Genomic DNA, 27,166 nt, shown 5'->3' on the forward strand with positions numbered 1-27,166 from the left:
TATTAGTTAATAATTAGTTAATAAAATAATTAGTTTGTAAAATTTTTTATAATTTTTGTAAATTAATTCACTGAATAATAAAAACAGGAAGTTTTCCATATCAATTTCAGCTTTACAAAATCCGCCAAGTTTTCATAAGTTTTGGGCAATGGCTTTTAAGAAACAGAAAAAAAATATCACAGACGGAGACCTATTTGAAGAGAATAACTTGTACCATCAACATATTATTTTGTATTTTTTTTTCTACGAGTTTAAAAAACTTTGATGCCTTGGCGATTGTAGTTAGCATGAGCAGGTGTTAATATAGAAATATCCCCTTAAAATCAGTAAAAGATTCTTAAGCTTTTAGGGGGAAATTTCCGTATCGTGATCTGTTGCAAAATAATCACCGAGTCTTGGCAACTTCTGGGCAGCGGCTCACGAGAAACTAAAAAAAAACATCACAGAAAGGGACCAACTCAAAAAGTATAGCTCGTAGCCACCCCCGGCCAAATATCTACATATTTTTTTTTAAAAAAAACTTGCAAGTTCAAAATCTATTTGGCACTTTGGTGACTGCAGATGGCACGACAGATCATATATTAATATCTATCACAATATGCGACAGATCACAATATGGAAATATCCCCAACTTTTTTAATGAAATTGAAAATAATAAAATTTTTTGAGGCCTTTCTAGGGCATTCAAGAATCTCTCTAAGCGTGATACTTTCAGTCTGATTTTGACAGTAAGTTCAAAACTACAAAATAAAAAAGCAGAACAATCTTCATAACAACTTCATCCCCACAGAACAATTTAAGACCAAGTTGTCATAAAATTACTTTCGCAACAAAAAAATGACATGACGTCAATCTAATAAATAAAATGTATGAGTAAGAACATCAAAACAGTTATATGTTTTTAACTAGTTTCTTAAAGTGCTGTTTAGTTTTATATTTATTTAAAATAATGCAAGTGATAAAATTTAAGTTTTTACAAAATTTGTGAAAATTTGCAAAGTTTGAATAAAAAGACTAGAAACTAGAAGATATGCTATTAAATCGTAGGTACTTATATATTTCAGTGTTTAGTGATTGTCAAAACTTATAAAATTGCAATGAAAAAACAATACATTCAACTGATTTTTAATTTGAATGAATTAAAAGTTGAATAAATCAAGTAGATACGTTTACTTGCTCTGGTGAAATAAATAAATACCCAAAAGTGAAAGAAGTTTTCAGTGACAAATAATGAAGCCCATATAGTAGGAAAAATATAAATAATGTACAGTTAGTTTTCCGTAATTAATAGAAAAATCAAAAGAAATTGCTAATTTTCATTTTCAAACAAAATAAATAATACAATATAATAAGCTATCAAAAGCAGGATAATGAAAAATAAATGAAAAAATCACACGAAATATTATAACCCTACCAATACGCAAAAAAAATTATATTAGATTATTAAAAAAAAAACTAGGCTGTAATGACTATTTAATGTACAATACATCAATATTCATATTTAATGTACAATACATCAATATTTATTATCTATTTAATGTACAATACATCAATATTTATAAAAAATAATTGAGATAAAATGTAATTTATAGATTTAGTTATATGGTAAGGAAAGAAAACTAGGTTCAAATCTTCCTAAATACTTATAACAATCCTAAATACAAACAATTCATTTTAGTTTCACATAATAACTAGATTGTATTAAACAGTATTAAACGATAAAATGTTATTTTCTTCCCAAAAATTAGAATTAAAAAGAGCATAATCTATGTACATAAGATAACAAAAAGCACAACATTTTTAGGCATTTAAATTGTTTAGTTCAATTAGGAGTAAAATAAATCTCTTACCATTATTATAGAATTAATATTCTAAGCATATGACTTGAATAAATGAAACAAGTTACGCTAGAGGCGGAACCAAGCGCGGATGAAAAAGTAAACAAAAAACTTAAATTGTTTACTTCCGTTAAATTCCGAAACCGGAAACGATTTTAAGGAGTTGTGCTGTTTAGTTCTTTCACTATAAAAAATTATTGTTTAATTGGCAAAGTAAGCACAAAGCAAATTGTTTTTATAGCATAAAGTTTCAGAAATGCAAAGTTTAATTATTTGCAATCTGGCATCTGATCACCGACCCATTCACATCCTTTCAGTTTTTTCCGAATCTCGTTCTATAAATTCTTTTCTGTACCGTACTTTAGCAACTGAAAAAAGTTAAGACGTTCATTAAGGATTTTATTGTGCTAAATACGAACAATAATACACAAAACTTTTTTAAGTAAAGAGGTAAACAAAATCTTACTGCATTTGTTTCTTCCATTAGTTTTTTGTACGCGTATTTTCCATATTATTACAAAAATATTCATTGAAGATTTAAATCTTAAGGTAATGTAGCTTAAAATTGGTGATCAATATTAAGATTTATGTTTGTATTATTTTGGCATAACATAAAAAATTATATTATTTGTTTGTTGGGCCTACAAACCATGCTTTTGTTTGCATATTATAATTAAGAATGTAATTATAATTAAGAATAATACGACTTTCTAGCTTGTGAATACATTTGTAAATCAATATGTTTAGGAAAAACTAAATAAAAATACTTTAAATTTTTTAACATCACTGATGTTATTTTGGAGCTGCAACTTAAGCTTTAACTAAGTTTTTCTAAATGGTAGGCGTGATTTAAATATATATATATAATGCTAATTTTTGCATATCGTGATCTGCTGCTGAATTATTGCCCTCTGTGAGAAACATAAAGTGCTCCTACTTGAAGGGTCATAGTCACCCCTGGATAAACTTCATTATGTTTTTTTTTTTAAATTGCAAGTTTTAAATCTATTTACATCTTAGCGATTGTAGTTGGCGTGACAGATAACTGTACAACTATATACATAATTATGTGTTATTCAGAGAGTATTTCCATATTGGTATGTTCGCCAAAATAATCCCCAAGTTTTAGAAATAGCTAAGCATTGGAATTTGAGATACTGAAAAATGAACACTACTGAAAGGGACAAACTTGAAGCCACCGATTGACTAGCCACTACTATATTAACTTTAAATTTATTCCATGTACAAATGCAACTTTATTTGGTGATGCTGATTTGGAAAAATCCATTTATTATTTTAATTTTTCAAAATTAACTTAAGTTTAGAGTTTAAAAAATCTGTGAAGTGAATTAGTGAAAATTAGCCTTAAGATTATGGATCTGTTTAGAAAACATGTAGATTTCTAATAATAACTGCCTTATCTAAGGCAATATGAAAAAAAACATTTAATTCTTAAACTGATTGTGGCATCATCCTATATATGAAAATCACACTGAATTCACTGTGTCATTTAACATGTTCTTCTGGAACATTTTTGTGTTGGATCTTTATTGTTTAACTTCAACACCAAGGCACCAAAGTGTCACAACCAGACAGTTGTACAGTAAAAGATCTATGTAATGTAATTCTCCATATGCAGAAATAAATTTACAATCTCTAAAGGTCCCGCAGTGGACTGATCGTTATGACACGGTTCCCAGCAGATCACCGAAGTCAAGCATCACTGGCTACGGCCAGTGTGCGGGTGGGTGACCACTTGGATCAGTCTGCGTAGGGACCTAGAGTGTGCGGTATTGGTCCTCGTTAAACTGTGCTACCGTAAAGTGCTCGACTTCGCGCGCAGGTCATTGGGCTACCGAAGCGGGGGGTGCCATCCCCTCCGCAGAGGATCAAAATTGTGATGGCATGTCTTCGGATCATCCTCCGGGATGTTTCCCAGACCGTCACCAATTGCCCATTGTGCAGCTCTAGTGCGATGTAAATTAACAACAACAATCTCTAAAGCAAACCAAAATTGATAAATTTGTTGGTTTTTATTTCTAATGCTGTTAATAATCTAATTTTTTCCCTGAGTAATAAGTTATTGAGTATTTGTATGGAAAAAGTATTTTATATAGTAAAGTAATAATATTTATCTTTCCAAAAATAAGTTACCATGTTTGGTAGCCAAGTTTAATGATACATAAAAAGATCTATAAAACGCAAAATTCCATGAAAATTGAATTTTGCTTTTCGAAAATGCTCTATTCGGTGATGTTTTCCTTTTTAATATTATTTTCTAGCAGACTGCCAAAATGTGGTGAGCATTTTGAGGAAAAATCCTGAACCTCTTTTGTGCTATGCTTATAAGTAAAAGTAAATGCAGTACAGTCTGAATAGTTGGAGGTGGGCTAGACCAAGCTTACCTCGAACTTTCGAAAACTTAAGCTGTAATAAATATTTAAGTAAATGGAAATCAAGCAATTTCTAAAGTTTCATTATTTAATTGAATTATGTATTACATTTGAATAAAATTTACTTACATTAGAGGTTCAGGATACATTTACTGCATTAACCAAGTGACAATATTCATTTTAATACTGTGTCAGATTAATTGTAGTTTAAAATAATTATCCAATGTAATAGTAATGTCTAAAACAAGGGCTCGTAACCAATCTAGTAGCATAAAAAATTTAAATATGAAAATTCTGAATTTTATTAAATAAATCTAAGTTAAAAAAGAAATAATCTTAATTATTCAAATAGAATCAGATCTATATCTTATTGACAGGGTTGGAGTTTTGGATGTCCTAAACTGATTTTGGACAGGACACGTAGGTTTTACTGTCTTAAACTGTCCAAAACCTTGAACTTTGATAAAAGGTAAAAATTCTATAGGTGTAACCATTGTGCACATAATAATTACATGTATCAATAAATATTTGATATTTTTTATACAATTTACTTTAACTTATTAAAGGAATATAATATAACTAGTGGGCTGTGCCCCCTGCTCGCTAAAGCTCGCCAACCCCCGAAAATTGCCACGCAATCTTACATGGTTTGCTTCGCAGACCAAGCTCGCTTCGCTCGCAATTAACTTAGGTACATTGCAAATGCACAAAATTCGAAGAATTTAAAACAATAATTCAAATCCATATAACAACTTTTTTTAAAAAAAAATTGCATCTTTTTAGTAAATACTAAGTCATTAAAATAAATTTGAATTCAAATAAATGACATGTAATTCGTCAAACCTATTAGAAATGTGCTATAGTATAAAATCTTAAGATAAAATTTCTAAAACTGGTATCTCTTTAAAAAGGTTAACATTTTGGCTATAATTAAGTATATTAAAAATTGAAATAAGTGAATTGCAATGGAAAAACCTGCATAAACAAAACATTGACTATCGGAAGAAATCTCATTTGGTGAGAATGCTCTCTCTTGTCAAAAAATACAAAATAAACTGACCTCAAATAAAACTCCAAGGACTTCGAATCAAATAATTAAGGAAACTACTATCACGTTTAATATAAAAGGAAGATTTATTAACTAAACAATAAAATTACAGCATCGCAATTCCAAAAATCAAATCTCACACTCCCTCAAAAAAGCAATTTACATTCTAATTAGTCACCATAGCAACCACCAAACTCTTCTCGTTACCATCTATAAACTGATATATAATAAATAAATTATTTAACAAAAAATACGATGCGCATAAGCACATAATATTTTACACTCTGGTTATTTCAGTTTCCGTTTTTAGAAGCGCTATATGTTGAGCCACCCAATCTAGATGTGGCATGTGACATTTTTAGAGGCAATTATTGGTTGATTTTCAAGCGTTGCCATTCGGGTAGTTGTAATGAGGCTTTTTTTTTATCGCCGTGTAAGAGAAATATATATATAGATAGGAAAAGGTGTATAATTTTTGAAGCTCCACAGTTCATTGAACAACAAAAGTGAATACCTAATATGCTTTTAATACTGATAAATAATGTTTTTGCCTAAGGATAAATAATGCAATATTAAAAAATAATTTTTTTACAATATTTTTTTTTAAAAATGTTATAACTTCTGCATCAGAGGTTGATAAAAAAGACATCTATTAAAAAAAATTGTTTTTAAATATAAATATATTAGTTTAAATTGGAAATACAAAATAACTGAAAAATGTATTAACAGTTTTGAAGGGCATAACATCAGTTTGTTACTGACACTGGTGATGTATCACTACTATGCTAAAAGAATTGAACATGAATGAAATAAAAATATTCTTGAATAGATAAATAAACCTGTTTATGACTAACCAAGCACTTAGTCCCTAATAGCTTAACTTGTATGGCAAGGTCAAACTTCAGTTATGTAGTATTGAATGAGAGGACCAGTTGAACTTGATTACTGATTAATATTCCTTTATTTAATGTTTAAGTTGAAGAGTCAAACTATATTAATAAAACATTATACTTTTAAAATCAAATATTCTCTAGTAGATTTAATTATCAATATGTTATTAGTTCTATGTTTATTTTACCTTTTAAATATTGTTCTGATAAAATTGTAACATAATTTGAGTAAAAGGGTTTTGGACAGTTTCGGACAAAGGGGTTTTGGACAGGTCAGTTTAAACCATGGATTAATCCATTTTGTCCTAAACCTTGCCAACCCTGCTTATTGATTGGTTGTTTCAACTGGTGGTTTTTGTTTTAAAGCAACATTTAAAAGCATTAATTGGTGAATATTTGTTGTCTACAACTTACAAGGAAAAAAAATGGCTATAATATTTTTAAGTTTATTTTATGACATGGCTCAATAAAAAGACTAATCATAATTAAAAACCATTTGGAATCTGCTTGCATTTGTTTTATTTAGCTGATAATTGTTTTATTTTTCAGTTTGAGCTTCTTTTTCCATCATGTCCTTAGCTGATGAACTCTTGGCTGATCTTGAAGATGCTGGTGAGATTGAAGATGAACATCTTCTTCAACTGGATGCACCTGTGCAAGAAGTTGAAGATATTCCCATGGAAGTTGATACTAAATTTCAAACAATTAGGGACATTGCCAAACTTCGAGACAGTGACCAAGTACATTATTCATTGTTTTTAGAAATACCTATATATTTTAAGTTTATTTATTTATTTTGCTTATTTTTGTTTTAAAACAACTATAGTAATTGAAATATTTGAGTTCTTAATGAAATCTCTTTCCACCACAAATCAATGGATTCTGAATGATTTAAAATTTTGGAGAGACATTTTAAGGAAAATTCTGTTTTCCAGAGTCTTTCTACATTGATGTACTTATATCATTGAACTACCCTAGCAGCAAAATAACTTGGGACCCTCATTGCTCTAATCTTGGCTCAATAAGGGTTCAAAGGGCCGTTATTTTCCTGATATCGGCCCTATATAGAGTCGTCAGATTCACCCGATATTTCATAGTCATTATTCGGCCAACATAAGCCCTATTTTGGTTGTATTTAGGCCGGTTTTGGCCTTATATAGGACCAATATTGAAAAATATAGACATCTCAGTATTCGTCCCTCAGTGTATGTTCATATAGGATCGATATCGAGCCAATTTTGAGCCCAGATGGGGCCAATATAAAATTTTTGCTATGGTATCTTCAATAAAAAAGAGTAAATAAAAGCAATGGGGAAAGTGACCAGTTTCTTATTTAGTTTAACTCACAATGTGGCGAGCGTTTATTTTCATGTCTATCTACGAGCCATGATAGTCTCTCTGCTCATCTGCATCCTATGTGCTTTTCCACCATGCCTTTTTGTCCACTTTGTGGTACTGGAGAAGAAATGGGTAGGGAGCACTTGCTCTAGTGTGGGGCCCTTAGTAGGCACACTGAGTTCTCAAGTACTGTGAAGCAAGAGAACTTTTAGAGCAATGACTTTGGTCTTGTTTTGAAATCTCATGTACATATTTGTATCTTTATCTTTTTACGATATCTGTACTTTTTGCCTTGTCATTGGGAAAAAAGGAAAAATTGTTTTTATTTCCATAGCAATGTAATTTAGAGGGTTTGATTGCTACCTGTTACTGTAATAAATTTAAAGCCTGTCTTATATATGCATAATATCGTATATGTATATGTATTTTTTTCTACAGTTACATAGAGTAATGGCTGAAATAGATGAAAGAAAAAATAAAGATCGCAAAGAAGGTAATTCCTTTATTTCTGAATTTCTATTTCTTCCCCCCCCCCCTACCATTTGAAACTTATTGCTGTAAGTAATGCTTCCTGTGTTTAAAAATCATCAGCTAATAAAAACGTGTTCCCTTATATTGAGATTTAAGTTTAATTTTCTGTGAAGTTTTTAAATTTCTGTGAAGTTTTTAAATTTCTTTTTCCGTTTGTTTCAGCTCTTGGTCCAGTTGAAGCTGATCCAGAATATTTACTCATAGTAGAAGCCAATAATTTAGCAGTGGAAATTGATAATGAAATAAGTAATTATTTATTTATTTTTTTTTCAATCTAATTTTTTGTTGTAAATACATCTTGATAAAAAAATTATGCCTTCAAATACATCAATATTTATTAAAATTCAAATATACTTTAGAAGATCTCATGGGCGCTGATGACTTACTGAATTTTGTTTATCTTTATTGATTATTGATAGATTTTTAATCATCTATGTGACTCAGACTTTTCCCATTTTAATCTCAAACTGTCAACTTTTAGACTTTTTTGTAAGCTTTTTACTGTGAACAAAAATTTGACTTTTAATTATCTTTTATTTTAGCTTTCATAATTTTTATTTTAGTTTTGCATTTTTAACCTTCAATTTTTTACCTGTTTATTAAATTCAGTTTTAATTAGTATAGTATTGCCACTTTGTGATTTTTAAATTTTAATTTTCTGTATGATCTTTGCATCTTTATTTATATGTTACCATTGCTATCCTGATGTTGTATAGTTTTTTTTATTAATATCTTTCTTTGTATACCTTATATTAAGTGGATCCGAGCATCTAATGTTTATACATCTTGATAAAAATATATTTTTATGTATTATTACTTTTTTTTTAAAAAAAAATATATATATATATATTATTTTCAGATATCATTCACAAGTTTACAAGAGACAAGTATTCAAAAAGATTTCCTGAATTGGAATCATTAGTTCCAATACCTCTTCAATATGTTTCTACTGTGAAGGTTGAGTAGTTTTGAACTAATTTAATGTCTTTTAAAATAAAATTACTTCTACTAATTAAAGACATAAAAAGAAAGTTGCTTAAAACTGATTGGTTTTTTATCATTTGATTGATTGTTGTCAATGCGTTTCCATTGGACAGATAAACAACATGATTGTTCTATTAATAAACACAGAATTCATCTTTGACTTTCTTCAGTATAAAATTGATAGAAGTTATACTGACATTTACCTCTAAATTTTCTGGTCTTAATATTATTATCTGCTATCATTACATTTTTACTTTGATTCTTATTTAAATACTAAATTCTATCTAAAACTTTTTGTTATCAATTAATGCAATTAAAAATAATAATTACAAAAAAATTATTAAAAATTATAGTACCATTACTAATTGATTTTTGAATTGGCAAAGAATAAAACTTTAACAAGTTTTTACAGCAACCGAAATTTAAAGAAGAATTTATAATGATAACATTAATGTGGGCCATTTTCAAAATTCACTGTCAAATGGAAATTGAGGAAAAGAAAATTACAATATAAGTAAATGTCATTTAAAAAAATATTTGAACATATATACTTCTCTTATACTATTTTAATTTTTTCATACAGGTTTTTTTTTTCCAATTATGTTTTGCTGATACCTCTTTGGGCAGGTACAGTAAAACTGTTACCATAATCACTATTATTCTAGTTAAAGGTATTTCCTGTATATCTTTAATGTTGAAATTAATAGTTTATCAATTTAATATTTCATATTAAAGAAAAAAACCTTAAGTAATGCAAGGTGTGTTATCAAGTTTTGTACATCATGCCACCATCGAGCAACAAACATAATATTTTAAAGAAAAAAAAACTTCTGAAAATAAAAAATTTAAATTCTATTTGATTTGAGCTAGAAACCAAATAAACTAAATTTTTCAGTTTGATAAATAACTATTTTTTCCTTCGAGAAAAAATAACACTTTTGTGTTAAGTGTGTTGTGTTTGTTTTTATTTGTTAAACAATTATATATATATATATATATATTGCGACTTTTGATTTCCAGGATCTTTTCAATAGCATTCCCCTTTCTAAACTAAAAGATGTCCTTTTGAATTATTACCATGATTTTAAAAATATCCTTTGTTGCGATTTTGATTATTGGGAAATTCTGATTAATCTTTGTCTTTTTAATAATTATCTTTTCAATGGAAGGGATATTTTTCTTCAAATTAATGGAATACCACAGGGATCTAATTATTCATCTCTCTTAGCTAACTTATTTTTGCATTATTATGAAAAAAATTTTACTCTTAGTATTAAATTTGTTTTTAGATATATTGATGACTTAATTATCTTTAATTTCCTAGATTTTACTGTTTTATTGAGTGATATATACCCTGAGGAATTAATCTTACTTCGTAATCATGATGATAACATTAATTTCAATTTTTTGGATTTGGGTATTATGAAAGTTGAAAATATCTGCTTTGTTGATTTATACGATAAAAGAAATGATTTTAATTTTAATATTAATAAACTAGTTACTTGGAATTCTAATGTTTCTAGGAGCATCTATTTAAATACCACTTTTAATGAAATGAACAGAATTAAAAGAATATGTAGTAATATTTATTTATCCAAAAAACAAATCGATAAACTCTTTCAAAATCTGATAAAAAACAATGGATACCCAACTAATGTAATAAAATTTTATATAAAATCATTGAATTAATCGTATATTTTGGTGAATATATTTATTAAACATTTTTTTGTTTATTTTTATGATTTTCCCATGTGCAAATCCATTTCAGGTAAATCCATTGCCAAAATTATTTCTTTGTTAATTTGTATAATTTTTCCATGTGCAAATCCATTTCGGGCAAATCCGTGGTTAGAATTATTTACTAAAAATTCCTTTACTAAATAATTTTCTTTGTTAATCTATACAGTTTTTCCGTGTGCAAATCCATTTCGGGCAAATCCGTGGATAAAATTGTTTGCTAAAAATTTCTTTATTAATTTATAAAATTTTCCATGTGCAAATCCGTGGCTAAAATTATCTACTAAGGTTTTTTCTTTGTTAATTTTTCCATGTGCAAATCCATTTTGGGCAAATCCGTGTCAAAATTATCTATTGAAAGAATTTTTTCTTTGATAATTTAAATAATTTTTCTATGTGCTAATCCATATCATGAAAATCTGCGGCTAAAATTATCTGCAAAACAGGCAATTTATGTTTCTCTTTTCTATTTTATACTTTTTCTTAAATAAACATCTATCTTCTAAAACTATTTATGATCAATTTTTAAAATTATCCAGTATAATATTACCTTGCGCACATCCATTTCGGGCCCATCCTTGGTAACTAACAAATCAAAACTCAGAATAACAAATCACTTCAACAGTGCAGTAAGAACGACACTTTAAAACCCTCTTGTTACACTCAATTTGCGCTTCTGTCTTCATCTTTTGTTTTCATATTTTGTAATCTGGCAATCTTTCTGCGAAAACATTTTTAAATCATTCTTGAAAAATATCCGTCCATGTAAGTTGAACTGATTTTGCTGCTCGCTTTATAGTCCCCCCTTTTTAATGTTTTTTATTTTATTTTATTATCTGTTTTTACATGTTATTTTTACTTATTTGTACTTTTTGTGATCTATTTCATTTGTTGTTATTTTTTAAAAAAATTTTTTGAGTGCTCCTCACACTATTGTATTAATTTATTTAGCTTTGGCTTTATTGATACAATATCAGAAAGCACTCTGTTTTGCGGATATAATCGTGTGGGCTGAAGAAAAGATTATATCCTTTTTTTCCGGTTTTTTAATTAACATTTCATGATTTTTTTTTTTTTGATTTTTTTTTATTTATTATTATTATTATTTTTAATAAACTGTTGTTTGTTATTTTTTACTTATTATTTCCCCCCCTTTTTCATATGTCTATTTTTTTTCTTTGTTTTATTCTTCGTTATGAACTTATATATATATATATATATATATATATATATATATATATATATATATATATATATATATATATATATATATATATATATATATGTATATATATGTATATATATATATGTATATATATATATGTATATATATATATGTATATATATGTATATATATGTATATATATATATATATATATATATATATATATATATATACTGTTTAAAGTATTCTACTAACCAAGTATTTTGATGAGTATAACTGATTTAGAGAAGATCTACATTAAAATAGCAAAATAATATAGTCTTGCATATTTATATTACTTAACATTGTCATATTTTGTTTTTGTAGGAATTGGGTAATGATCTTGATAAAGCTAAAAACAGTGAAATTCTGCAGGAGTTTTTAACTCCAGCCACCATTATGGTTGTGAGTGTCACTGCATCTACTACTCAAGGGTAAATTTTTAATAAATTCACATTCTTTATTCAGTGTTATATGGGATCCTATAGTTTGAAAAAAGTTCTTAATTCATGAAACTTTTTTTCAAATTAGTTAAAGGTGCTTATTTTTCTTTTTCAGTTTTCATTTCTCACAGACTTTCTGTGATATTTTTACTTTCTTTATGGGGAATGCAGGTTTATGTCCATTAACCCGCTGGCGGTTTTGCACGTAAAAAGTCGTATTTTAACTTGCACTCTTCTCTTCATAGCATAACTGGTTTTTCCATGTTATTAGATAAGTAAATAGTGTGTTAAAGAGATGAAAATTCCCAATTTTGACCCATTTTCTAAATTGCTAGTGGGTTAGTTATGTTCTCCCTTCAACATATTTTATTACAAGCAGCACATCAAACAAATTAAGAATGCTACTGAATGGTCGACTGCTATCAGTCATATCCCATACAACTCTGCGTACTTACGTCATGTCATTTCCAAAAGAATTAAACATCGTCAACCGCCATCTGTCAGTAAAAATGGATATTACTTATTCATACTTTGCACTTTTAGTCAGAATGGCTCAGGGGATAGAGCTTTCGCCTTCCAATGAGGTGGACCGGGTTCGAATTCCAGGATGGCTGGTCAATATGAATCCACATCCACACGCCACGTCCCTACCACAGTGCTGACTGGAAATATCTTCAGTGGTAAACGGATCATGAATTAGAGTCCCTTTGCCATCAGGTTTACCTTGGAAGGCTCTCATGGTCTTCCTCTCCATGTAACGCAAATGTGGGTTTCATAAAATAAATAAAAATTCCTCCACAAAGGAAAATCTCTCCCAATACTTGATCCAGGAGTTCCCTTGTCTTCTGAATCAGATTAAAAATTACAGGGCTACAGAGTTGAACATTAGTAGTCGTATACCCAAAAATTGGATCAACACTTTAACTATAGTTACAAAATAATAAAAAATATTCTACACTTACAGAGTCTAAAGATGCTCTAACTTTAGTGTTCAGGCAAAGTTTTTTTTTTTTTTTTTGCTCCTATATAAGTGTAGAGATAAAGTAAATTTGGAATTTAAGTGATGTTAAAAAATAGTGAGAGAGAAATGATAGATGGAGAATTTTTTTAATCATGAAATTTGCAAAAAATATGAACAACCTAATATTGACAGAGTCAACACTGCACAGAGACAGACCTTCTGAGATTACAGGTCAATTGTTGACAGATCATAGCGTTCATCGTATCTGCTGGAGGAAGCTCATTGGATACAGCCTTGACCTGTAATGGAATGTAGTGCATACTAAGAAGAGAAGGAAAAACCTTCTATTGTTATATAACATATTAAAACAGACACCGTATAACCTGGCATATAAATCAACCCCATTATGTAAATCAACCTTGTATTTTTTGTTACAATAATAAATTTTTGGAATGTCTGATGTATAAGTTATGACTGCTGAAAAACCAAATGTTTATAAAGTTTACAAACATAAAATATGAACTAAGTCTACAGAATTTTCTCAAGTTAAAAATATTTCACATTTTTCTCTCAAAAAATATCCATGCTGCTTCTATATATATCATGTGTCAAATGATACTATACACATGTACAAATGTAGATTCAAATATTGTAAATTCTTTTAAAAACTGTAAAATTTTAAATACTTTGGTGAAGACTATTTTTTGTGAGACTGCAGATTAGGAGATAATGAAGGATCCATTGCCAATTGGGATAGGTAGGATGCCAGCATTATTGAGTACAACTCTACTGGATTTTGCCAGTTTTTCCTGGTCTACTGATTTAATTAAAATTCTCCTGGTTTTTGTATATTTTAGAAAATTCCCTAAATTTGAGTAAGTTTCCTAAAAAAATCCTATTGAAATAGAATTTTTGACCAGATTATTGCTTGCTAGCTTGAATATTTATGAAGTGTTCCTCATTTATAGAAATCAGTTCAACACTTTTTTTGTTCTAAAATGTTTAGGTTATTTTTATTCCGAACTCTCTTTTTAAATTAATTTAAAAAAATCTTTTAATTATCTTTGATGTATTAAATGCCTATTAATGTTCAAACATTATACATAACATGCATTATAATAATGTGTAAACATTATACATAACATTTCAAGTATGTTTAATGTCAATCATAACTGGAAAATATTGCAGTTTTTCTATTTTGATGACTACAAAAATCCCTAAAATTACAGATGAGTAAAATATTTACTATATTATGCAGTAATTATCACGAAATTTATATGGCATAAAATCTACTGGATATTTTCCTATCCATGCTGGCAGCTTTGGTGATGATTTAGAGTCTTTAAATTTTCAGCTTTATATGTTCTATAAAATTTCCTTGTTGTATATTTTTAAAGTACTCTTAAATAAATTATCTTAACTTTTCTTTTTCTGAGCGTAATTTTAGCTATTGTTTCAAAGAAAAAAAGCTTTATATGTAAAAAAAATATGAGAAGAGGAATAAATTCATGCTGAGTTATTCTTATAGATTCCATTGTTTATAATGCTTTGATATTTCATGAGCAACGAATGTTTCACTTTATTACTGGTGTAAAAGTCAACCCTCTGATCTTTTTAACATTTTGGTGGTTTTAAAAGTTGGCTTATACACCAGAATATATGATAAATGATTAGAAAGCAGAGGCAAAATATTGTGGCTTGCCACTTTTGTCCCTTTGACTCAACTTTTCAATTTTAATTTTACTAAGTTTTGTTGAGGGGCCAAGTTTTATTTATTCAGATACTCAGCAAACTGTGTTCATTATAATGAAAGAAATTTTGACATTATATGATGTTAAAATAACTCTATTTTTGTAAATTTTAAGACAATTAGTGGCCGATACCCAAGGGTAAAGAGAAGGGCTGATTCATTCCTTACTCAAAGTTGGAGCTATAATTCACGACGTCGCGCCATTCACAGATCTCAAAAATCACAACTGAATTACATGAAAACTTTGCTGTAAGAAATGAGTTGAATGTTCAACACTTTTCTAATATAGCTGTCAAACTTAACTGCTAACAAATTATTTCTGTTCAAAAATAAAGTGTTCGTACATTTTCTTATAGTATTAAAAAATAACATTTTAAAATTAGAAAAATTTCTCAATGGTTGTCGTTGTTTCATTATCATTTTCCCATTTTAGTTTTTAACTTTTGCTGTTAAATAAAAGGAAGCATATAAAGATAATTTTATAGTTACATATTGCTCGATAACACTACTTTATTAATTGGGATGTCTAATTTTTAATATATTTTCAGATATTTATGCATCATCACTAAATAAAAACCTTAAATACTAGTTACTAAAACATAATCTTTGAATATATAATAGAAATATTATACATAAATATTTAAAATTAAGGATTTATAAATATTTTGAATAATGACATTAAAAAATACATTATGAAATTGGAAGAATTTTTATTCATTAATAACTTTATTTTTGAAGCTCAGGGTTTTTCTTTTCTTTCACCTTGTGCATTTTTGTTCTTCTTTTCTGTTTAAAGTTACAAGATGGTATTGATTTTTATGGCTAATGAAAGCTCTTAAAGGTCTAAATGAAAAAATAATGCTTTTTTATTCACAGAAATTCTTTCAGTACATTTTATAATTCATTTGATGTCACCTTTATACTTTCTGAAGTAAAGCATGGAAAATTATGTTTTCTCATTTTGTGTTTTATAATAATTCTTGCTGATGATAATTATCAACTACTATTAAATTATTGCTATCAGATGAGATGAAAATCACCTCAATATATATATATATATATATATATATATTAAAAACAATGAATGTATTGAAATAAGTTTAGAAAAAGAATGCATGCAAAACAATTTGTTTTTAAAGTGAGAAGTTGATGCTGCACTGCCATAATGTCACTGACTGAAATCAGAAGCTCGGAGCGGCACGAGTCTCTTCGAAGGAGTGGCCCAGCCCTTCTAGCCTGCTCTTTAGCCTTGGCTGATACCACTAATCAATTAGTTTATAAACCAGAAATAACTTTGTAAATATCATTGTTATTTTTGAGACACTAAGTAGTTTTTCCCATTAATCAATGAGTTTACTAACCAGTAATCACTTTATAAATATTATTATTACTTTTGAGAGAATAAGTAGCTTTTCCCATTAATCAGTGAGTTTACAAACCAGTAATCACCGTATAAATATTATTGTTACTTTTGAGACAATAAGTAGCTTTTCCCATTAATCAATTAGTTTACAAACCAGTAATATTATTGTTACTTTTACAAAAAAAAAATTGCTTCATGTTCTTTTTAATAATTGCTCTAATTTTTTTAGGCAACTTTTATCTGATAATGATTTGAAAATAATATTTGAAGCTTGTGATATGGTAAGTTTTTTTTCTTTAATTGCCTACTTTGATTTTTTTTACTATCATATTTAATAGACTTGTGTCTCTGTTACAGGCGATTGAACTTGACAATTTCAAGCAAGAAATTTATACTTATGTGGAATCTCGTATGTCTTTCATTGCTCCTAACCTTTCAATAATTGTTGGCGCATCAACTGCAGCCAAGTTAATGGGTCAGTACTACTCTATTTTCTACCATTTATTTTCACTGAAATGTTAATTTGTTGTCGATGTTTTATAACTTACTTCATTGTCATCACATACTTGGATATAAAGCAACACCAAGACATTTGTAGATTATATATTTTTGTTAACTATATATATTTGGTTCCTTTCAGGTTTTTTAATATTTCCAATGGATGAATTTATATTTATATATACTTTGAATTTCATTTTCATTTCACGTAGCTTGATTTTTGCCATTTTAGAAGCATTTATATAATAGTCTTTAAAAAATAAATAACATAAAGAAATTATGTATTGAAATTATCGTTTTTTTATCGTTACATTTATGTATATTTGATTTATAATATTTAATTGATAAATACAGTAAAATCTCAATCCTATGTGATTGCAGCATATTACTAAAAGTCTGCTGTTACGACAAATTTCCTTATCACTGTCAAAAAATTAATGTAAACATAAAAAATTTTATGTTTATAACGAGTTAAAAATTACTCGTCTTCTGTTATTACGGCAACAAGAAATTTAGGGAAATAGAGTTTTCTGTTATTGTTTTGTTGGTTTAGGGATATACAATTTTTTGTTGTTTCTGTTCAGTTAAGCAATATTATAAAAAAGGTATAGATAAAAGATATTTTTATTTATTTCTAGTAAAAAGTGACTGGAGAAAAACAAATGCTCCCTTTTTAGGATTTTCTGTACTTATTTTTATTTAGATTTGCATGGAGAACCAGGGGGTCTGTTATCTGCTTTTTAACAAAGGAAAAGTTCTTCCATTATTCTTAGAAATCTGGTCACGCACTTTTTTTAAATAACTGCCGTTGAACAGCCGAGCCTAGTTTGGGTTACTTATCTCCCTTCATAACTACTTACTATTAAAATCAATATTTGCCATTACCAATTATGTCAAAAAGTATTGCACTTCATTTTTTTGCAAAAAATTTCTTACAATTTCAAAACTTGTTTTTCAAACATTCTTGTTGTACCTTTCATGAAATACAGAACTTTGTAATTCAATCAACAATGTGTGGGGAAAGCTATCTACTATAGATGTGTATAATTTCGAAACAAAATAGTTGTTCATTTTTTTAAACTTTTCTTTTCAATTCTATTTTAATATTAAAGATGAGCCTTTGCTTGTACAACAAGTTCACTAAAATAACAATTTCTTCTGCAATTATAAGTTGTTGTTGTTATAACGGAGTTATGCTGTAGCTAATTGAGGTTTATAGTTTGTTTGTTTTTTAAAATTTTTGCAATTTACATAAGATGAAAATATTTGATTGATAGTCAATTTATGCAAATTATTATTTCCTACTTTTCATACATTTTAATATATTGTTTTAAGTATGTCTTGTTGATATTTAGGTGTTGCTGGTGGTTTGAGTAACCTTGCAAAAATGCCAGCCTGCAACATTCAAGTATTAGGTTCACAAAGGCGGACGCTTGCTGGATTCTCAACAACTGTGATTCTGCCTCATATTGGCTTTGTTCACTCTAGTGACATTGTTCAAAATACTCCTGCAGTATAATTTTTATACTTATTTTATTATAATCATTTATCATCATCAAATTATTTTATTATAATCATGTATGTCTTGTCATAATTCATCGTATTTATTATTGCAATAGTTATACTGAAGTGTTGCTATAAGGAACCCTCTTTCCTTTTCACTGTTTGTTGGTTAAATTTTCATTTTTTTAAATGTATTTAATTTAAAAAAAAAAATTTACAATTTTTTTTTTTTTAGATGACAAAGTCATTTGTCAGCACTTTTTTCTTGTTTTTTGCATGTGTAAAAACTTAAAGCAATGCTTGGGCCCGACCATTCCAGAAATGCCAACTTGCTCCGGACAACAAATATATATTTTAAAGTGGTAGTTTATCAATTGTGATTCTTGGTTTAATAAATTCAATTTAGTAGATTTTTATCCACCACTATTTCTAAATAATTCGTAGGTTTATATAATTCATCAATTTGAAGTACTAATGTCAGGCTATACCTCTTAGGAAAAAAGCAAAAATAGTCAAATATTTCAAAAATTTACTTTGAAGTTATTTACCGTTCTTTTAATTATTTGGGCATGTCCGGAGCAGTTGGCATCTCTGCCATTCTATGTTTCACAGTGAAATGGTCATTTTCATCTGAACTTTTGTATCACATGTAGTGGTGTGGGAAACAAAATTAAATCATATTTAAAAAGCAAAGAATCATACTTTAAAACATAAACTTCGCTACCACAAGAAGAAGTTGGGCCACAAAGAGTAGAGAATTGGCAAACCTGCCTTTAGCATTCTGTTGTCACTTTTGCGGAATCACAATTTTAAGTGTAAAAAAAAAAAACATTTCTTCTTAATATTTCGTTATTTTATGATTATTAGTTTGAAATTACATCACATATTTTAAATAAATTACCGCATACATTAATTTAAATAGCATTTTAAAATACTAACAGGTGAAACATCACTGTTAAAGTTTAAAAATCTTACTGGATAATCATTCAGATCTTACTTTTCTTCAAAAAATTATACAGTGTAACCTGTTGGGAGAGATAAATCTTCGTTCTGCATTAAAATTATCAATCGCCAATAATTCAAAACTAAAAGTAAATTAATTACTCCCAAGGGACAGTTCGGAGCATGGGAAGAGATCCATGGTTAGCAATATATAGAAAGATATCATAGCCAATCCCCCATAATCAGTATTAAATTTGAAAATAATTTGGCGAAAGGGAATCACCCAAAAGACGGTGAGAATTAGTATAACCTTGTAACTGAAAAATTTTTGTGGTAAGAAATAAAGAGTTATAAATAGATTTTTGATTTCAATTTAGTCGCGGAAGTGAATGAATGAGTCTTACATTAGTATCGAAATAAAAAGTTGGCCGTTACATTGATTGTTAAGAAAAGAATAAAAAATATTTTATATTCGCTTTTTATAAAGTGTCATAAAAATTAAATAATTTTTTTATTTAATTAAAATTAGATTAAGAATGAATAAAAAGAATAAATTTAAGAAAATAAAGAAATTTTAAAAGCTAGGAAATATGTAATGCTTATTGTGGCATTACATCCTCTAAATTTAACTTCATTTTAGGATTTAAGAAGAAAAGCTGCCAGGTTGGTTGCAGCCAAATGTGCTATAGCAGCTCGTGTTGATGGTTTCCACGAGTCAGCTGATGGTGAAGTGGGTCGAACTCTAAGAGAAGACATTGAGAGGAAATTAGATAAATTGCAAGAACCTCCTCCTGTGAAACAAGTAAAACCTCTTCCAGCACCTATTGACCAACCACGCAAAAAAAGAGGTGGTCGTAGGTGAGTTATTTTGCTTATCTACCAGTTCTATTTTGATGTTTTAATCTATTTAGAATTAATTGATTTTTAAAGGATCTTTTAATTAAATATCTATTATATTAAAAACTCTGTACTTTCTCCATTAATAAATTATGAGAAAAAACAAGCTAACTTTTAATGAGTTAAGATAAGTTTTGAAACAATAAAGTACAGGGTAATAAGAAATGAATATAGCGATTACAAATGGCTATAACTATTTAATGAAAGAGAATTTATCGATAAAATTTACACAGAATGTAGAAGGAACTTTTTTATGCATGCGTCACAGGTTTTCTAGGGGACTTCCCTTGGTCACACAGACAACATCTAGGCGATAGTCCATTTCACGTTGTACATTATGAAGCATGTGTGCAGTCACCCATGAAAGTGCATTTTAGCTCTTCGATTGTTACCTTTGCACAAACATCTTATGCCATCTGTGTATGTTTTTCCAATTCGGAGATTCTTGATTGTAACGCTGACGAAATCTACTCTGCACTGTGATAACATAATGAAAATTATTAAATTCTAAGACGCCGATTTATCTGCACGGGAATTGCCATCTTCACTAATGAACTTGCTTGTGCGCAGGATTCCATTTCACTACTCCTTACGTAAACAATTTCGAGGTCCCGTAATAATAGTCCGGGTCCCCAATTATAGCACGTTTGTGCTTTTAAGTTAAGAGTAACGCATTCCATATTTTTAAATTGAATGAGAGAAAAAAAGGAATTAAATTATTCATCCAGCAAATAATAGGAAATAAAGAGAAAAAGCTTAAAGTCAAGGAAGTTTAATGTACAATAAAATAGATATTCACATTCTTAAAAACTTTTCAATGTAAAAATAAGATAATCCAGTTTAGTATGAGAGAGAGTGAAAATGTGTGCTTTCTTCACGGGAGTAGAATCTAGCCGGCCGAAGACTTCCCATGAAGGAAATGGTGACTAGTGCACATTAAGTTTGCCGGGTCACAATATCCTCCATGTTCCCAAAACAAATCAATTACTCCAGGGGGAGTGAAGATTGATGGATCTCTAGTTCGGTTCAAAATTTTGATCTGTAGACGAATGAATGGATGTATAAAAAGGGTCCGTCTAATAAACGTTTGTGGTAGGTTCATGGCCATAGATGATGTCACTGGAAAACAAAAGCAATCGCACCCCTGTGTCTTAATAGCCGACGACAACAAGCAAATACAGTAAAAATCTAGTAAAAATCTTGTATTTCACAATAACTAATTTGTCTCTTTCATGTGATTCAAATCAAAAATACAGTAATAAATACCATAGAATTTTTAAATGATGACTAAAGGCATCGTTCACTAAAGTTACTTTCATACATTCACTCTGTTTTCATTTCAAGATTATTGATATGTTCTTTAAAATTATTTGATTAAGGACAGTTTTAGCTTGATTACAAATTTTAATTATATATTTGCAAAAAAGAATATTAACTAATTGATACTGGTTATAAATTTTAGTTCAACAGTAGTATAAAAATTTCCCATGCATCAAATTCAAACTATTATAAGTTGTCCAGTTTTGTTAAAATTATACTTGATTGTGTTTAAACTTTCTGTTCTCAACAAAGTAATTCTGAAATTAAAAAATATTATATTTTATTATTTTTTTTCGATAAAGTTTACTTTTGTTACTCTTAAGTTGAGCTAGTTATACTTTTTTTTAGTTTGGTATGTGTATACTGTTCCAAAAAGTTTCCTGATTTTTTTTCTTCAGACCACAGTGAAGACTGCAATGCAAGTAGACCACCGAATAGGAAAAATGAATTAATTTGGATTTGATACAATTTGATGTCCACTATATTTTTTCCTAAAAAAAAATTCGTCCTATGGTAAATTTTCTTTTTTAATTTAATTTTTAACTCTTAGTTGCAAGCATGAGTTTTAATCTGTTTAATTTATAAGAAGAAAGAATAATTGAAAAATTAAATCCTACCAATTAAAAAATCTGGGAAATTCAATAAAATGAGTCTGGAATTGTCAGGAAATTTTTTTTACCATACGTTTGTGGCCACCTTGCTATGTTCACTTGTATAACTTATATTTCAAATCTCAAAATGTATCTATTTAAGGGTGAGAAAAATGAAAGAGAGATATGCCATCACAGAATTCAGAAAACAAGCCAACAGAATGAATTTCGGAGAGGTAAGTTTTTCTACACTTTTTATGTATAATTCAAATTGTTAGCTGAATTGATATGCATTTCATATTTTGGTTTCTATAAAAAATTAACTATAATTATGTATTCATTTTTAATGTGGTTATTATTTTTCTTTGTACAGTATACTCTTGATATCTCGAACTTCCATATCTCGAAAACCTTGTTATGTCCAAAAAATATTTTTCCCCTTGGTGTTATTATATATCCACCTAATGCTAATTTAAGCTATATCGAAGACTTTCTTCTCAAAACCTTGTTATGTCGAATTTTTTTCGAAATAGGAAATGAATTTTTTTGAAAAAATCACAGTGTAAGTTTATTATAAGCAGATTTTTTTTCTATTCAACGCACATTTATTTTTGTCTTACTTTTAAAAATAAAATTATCATTGTAAATCAATTCTTTTATATTTAATGCATAATTGTTCTTGTTTTATGAAAATAAAATTATCATTGTTGCATTTAGACTTATAGTCATTATCTAAGTTACATACATATTTCCGCAGACATGTTACTATCATGTTACATAAATATTTAATAGTTATTCTTATGGTTCATGACTATTTTTTTGAGTAATATTTTAGAATATATATTTGTATTTTTTAAAACATATTTAATTCTGAACTTGCTATCTTGAAATTTTTTAGCATCCCTTCAACTTTAAGATAACGAGAGTATACTTTATTGATTTTTGTGAGAAGCTTATGTTCATTTTTTATTTATTTATATTTTTTCCTCCAATAAAAAATTATTATCTATTTTGACTATTATAAAACCTCTGTATCATTACAAAATTACTTAACTTTGAAATGTTTACAAAAGTAAGTTATTTAAATCAATTAACTTTTTTTTAGTCTAGAATTCTTTTTATTAATATTTTTGTTTTAGTTTCTTTTAATGCTCATGTTAATAACATTTATAATTTTTTACTTGAATCTATATAAAATTACTTTTTTGGAACTACAATCTTATCTGTAATAAAATCTAACCAAAATCACTTTTAAGTTTATTTATTAATCAATTAAAATTGAAATCATATGCTGTCAAACTGGATTTTAGTATGTGCCTCAGTTTAAGTACTTAAAATTATAACAGAAATATCTATTATGTGGAGCTTTAATCGTGTAGCTCACATGATAAAATATTGTTTACTCTTTTTGCTTAATATTTGAATTTCTTTAGATCGAAGAGGATGCGTACCAGGATGACTTGGGCTTCAGTTTAGGACAAGTTGGAAAAGCTGGTACTGGGCGCATCAGGGCACCACAAATCGATGAAAAGACTAAAGTCAGGATTTCAAAAACTTTGCAGGTAAGATTTTTTGATAAACAAAATATGTAACTTTTACATTAAAACTACTTCTGAAAGTTAAATGTGTGTATTCAATATTTCTGAATAAGTATATCATTTTCTTACATTTAATTGTTATTATTTTTTAGAAAAATCTCCAAAGGCAGCAGGTATATGGTGGAAGTACTACTGTCCGTAGACAAATATCTGGAACAGCGTCCAGTGTTGCTTTTACTCCTTTACAGGTAATTAATTACTTTTTTACTTGTCTTTTTTTCTGTAGTTTATTCAGATTTTTTGAGACAGAGACTAAGGATCGAATCATTCGTGGGCATCTTGGGCTGCAGTGCATTTGAAGGAGAAAAAGAATCATATATATACTTCTCTGCTAATTTAGTATTTAAAAAACTGATATTTTCAATAAGCTATTCATAGAATTTTTACATTGGCAGAGATCAGAGCTAGGTTCACCCCCCCCCCCCTTTGATTCACTTTAATGCAATGTAATATACTTTCCTTTATAATAAAAAATACTATTTAACTGTAAAAAATCATTTGTGTTGCCAATCAATATTATGAATTATATTGTTAACAAACACGACAACTTTATATAGGTTATATAGTTATACAACTTAAATTTATTAAAAAGTAATTTATGCAAATAACAAAATATCTTAATAGTTTTTCTACAATATTATTATTTTAAAAAAAAAAAATTAGGAAAAAGTTTAAATGCAGCATTTATGTGTGTTAAACTTAATGCATATCTTAAAATAGTTTTATTTTATGTGCTAAAGTTTCATAGCTAGATTTCAAATAATATGTTTTAACGAAGCCTAGAGCATTTTTGTTCTTGTGGGCTCCTTTGTTAAACAATTTTTTTGTATATTTCTTCAAATGTATCCATCTTCAAAAGATTTAAAATAGATGAGGATAACAATTCAAAGTATTAATTTATTTATTACAAATTCAAAGTTTAAATTATTTTCAATATATGTTATTAATTTACTATATCCAGCAAACAATATGTTACTGAATATTATTAAAATGTACTTTACAAAATCTAATTTAGATTTCTGTTTGACAGAATTTGTGAAGTGAACCTCTAAATTATCATGTCTGAGAAAAATTGAAGCTTTATTGCTGTTAAAAAAAAGTTGACATTTTGATTTCTGTTCACATCTAACTTCTGTTGACAACTGGCTAACAAAAAAAAAATTAACAACTCTTTTCGGTGGAAATCTAAAGGTTGGCTTTAAAGGAAAGCAGATGGCAAATATTGTGTTATATTTGTACTAACGTCAGAATGCGTTTGTACAAACGAATTTATTTTTGTTAGTAAATATAAAAATTATATCATTGTAGAACTTAAATTTTACAAATCAATTTACTAAGATGTTTTTTCGGTATTATTAACTTTTAACATTTTTTTTTTGTCTGCAGTTTATATTATCTTTAAACAAATTAATGGGTAAAATTTTAAAAGACTGCTGTCCATTCTGTTTAAAGTTTTTTTTTTCTAATACGCACCCGATTGACACTTGTCATTCAGGTATCAGTAAGGCAGATTTGTTGGCCACTCTTTCAGTGGCACCATATTATGTGAACCTACATTGCTCTCACTGTATGGACAGATAGCACAGAGAAGGAAAAAACATCCATGCCTTGTTTGGGATTCCAACCCAGGACCTTTCTGATGCGAGGTCATCTCCCTGACCAGTACACAGTCCAGTTGGCGTTCTATTAAAAGTTAATCAATTATTAATTACTTAAAAGCATGTAATATGCATAAAAGTTATGTTTTCTAGAAAATTTAGTTAAAATTTAATATTTTTAAAAACCTTTATGTTTATTAATTTTACTCAAAGAAATAATTATAATTGACAAAATAATTTATTAAAAAAACACCAAAAGCAGTTTTCCAAATGTTATTATTAGTGTATCTTAACTCCTAAAATCTTTTTTTTTTTTTTACTTCTTTCATTAACCAAATTGTTTGATAAGCAGTTATCTTTGATCTTATCTTAAATTACTAATTTTTCAGGGTCTTGAAATAGTAAATCCACAAGCTGCGGAAAAGAAAGGTAGCGAATCTGCCAAGTACTTCTCAAATACGTCTGGCTTCATTAAAGTGGAGAGAAAATGAATTCCAATATCATGTTCAATTGTATGTAATTGTATGCCAGTAGTTTTAAAGTAAACCTGTATATAAAAAATTCATTACTTTGTTTTCATAAACTTATATCATAATTAAAGGAATACAATATATATTATGTTTCATGATTGTTTTAGATGGTATAAAAAAATACACGAAAATAATTGTATAAAATAAATTTGTGTTTTCTTATTAAAAATTATTAAAATTCTGCTTCAAATTACTTTTCTAGGTTCAAAGTTTTGAATGAATTATATTTTCAAACAATTTCAATTCAAATAGGAAATTTTCCAAAAACTAACATTTCGAAAATGTGTGTTTGTTTTTTTTTTATTTTCTAATGAAATTTTTAAATTTAAACTATATGCGTACTTAATTTATTTATTTACTATTTTTAAATTGTCTTTCCACGGGAGGTTTTGTTTCAAACATGAATGGAAGAGTGGAGCTGAAGTATAAACAACAATTTTTAGTGTTTCTATACTTTCATTTCAAAACATTGTGGTAGTGATTCAACGAATAGGAACAAAAAAACTAAAATGGCTATTGCGAGAAAAAGCATTTTCTGTTTCTTTTTTTTAAAATTAAATATTAAAGTTTAAGCTTCAAGACAAATATTGTGTATAGCATAATTTCATAATTATTGTGTATTGCATAATTTTGTTCTATATCTGCCAGCAACTATTCATTATTCTACCATTGTCTTACTTATTACAGTAAATGTATCCCTGCAAGCTGGAGTCTAAGTTGCATTTCCTGTTAGACATGATATTTCAGTGCAGTATACAACTTCATAAATGAAACAAAGCAAAGCATTGATAAATGAAGCAAAGCAAATCAGAAAAGTTTTATTTATCATCCCATACAATTTAGAAAAAAAAATATTAAATGAGTATACAGAAAATGTATTACATAACACAATATATAATAGTTGCATTTAATTCATCCTCTGTATCTACCACATTTTTTATTAAATGAATGCATGGGAAGTTACCATTGGTATGACTCCTTAGGACGCTCTTATGTTGCTATTTCAACCAGAGCATCTTGTCTGTTCTGGCTCATATGGATTGTTACCACAGTCTGTCAGCAACAAATAATTTTTAATGCCATCTGGGATATTAAGCAAATGAACACTTTTCATAAGTAGAAAATTTGTTGCTAAATGTAGGCGGATGGTACACCTGCAAAAATACTGCAAACTTCTTGGTGAACTTACAGGGCTTATATATTGTATATG

At 28.0% G+C, this 27,166-nt stretch overlaps 2 protein-coding genes across 4 annotated transcripts in view; one reads left to right on the forward strand and one right to left on the reverse strand.

The window, feature by feature from the left end:
• Window positions 1-2,143, reverse strand: part of LOC107450873 (uncharacterized) — a 58,669-nt gene extending 56,526 nt beyond the window's left edge. Inside the window, exon 1 of the mRNA XM_087160569.1 lies at window positions 1,851-2,143. Coding sequence (XP_087016695.1) covers window positions 1,851-1,853 — 3 coding nt within the window. The 5' untranslated portion in view covers window positions 1,854-2,143. The remainder of the gene's footprint in view (window positions 1-1,850) is intronic.
• Prp31 (pre-mRNA processing factor 31) lies at window positions 2,021-26,139 on the forward strand. 3 transcript variants are annotated; one of them, XM_016066804.5, is made up of 14 exons: window positions 2,021-2,387; window positions 6,719-6,909; window positions 7,946-8,000; window positions 8,201-8,284; window positions 8,898-8,995; window positions 12,291-12,397; window positions 16,710-16,761; window positions 16,838-16,955; window positions 18,334-18,491; window positions 20,064-20,281; window positions 22,394-22,466; window positions 23,664-23,792; window positions 23,921-24,016; window positions 25,816-26,139. In XM_016066804.5, exons 2-14 carry the CDS (start codon window positions 6,739-6,741, stop codon window positions 25,915-25,917), a joined length of 1,461 nt encoding a protein of 486 aa, XP_015922290.1. In that variant the 5' UTR covers window positions 2,021-2,387; window positions 6,719-6,738; the 3' UTR covers window positions 25,918-26,139. The 3 variants fall into 3 exon arrangements, with proteins under 3 accessions (XP_015922290.1, XP_015922291.1, XP_087016696.1); XM_016066805.4 differs by having other exon boundaries at window positions 2,060-2,288; XM_087160570.1 differs by lacking the exon at window positions 2,021-2,387 and adding an exon at window positions 2,655-2,676.
• The last annotated feature ends 1,027 nt before the right edge of the window (window positions 26,140-27,166 follow it).

The sequence above is a fragment of the Parasteatoda tepidariorum genome, chromosome 4 (genome assembly GCF_982258835.1).
Source record: "Parasteatoda tepidariorum strain Cologne lab strain chromosome 4, Ptep-v5.0, whole genome shotgun sequence".
NCBI classification, from domain to species: domain Eukaryota; kingdom Metazoa; phylum Arthropoda; class Arachnida; order Araneae; family Theridiidae; genus Parasteatoda; species Parasteatoda tepidariorum.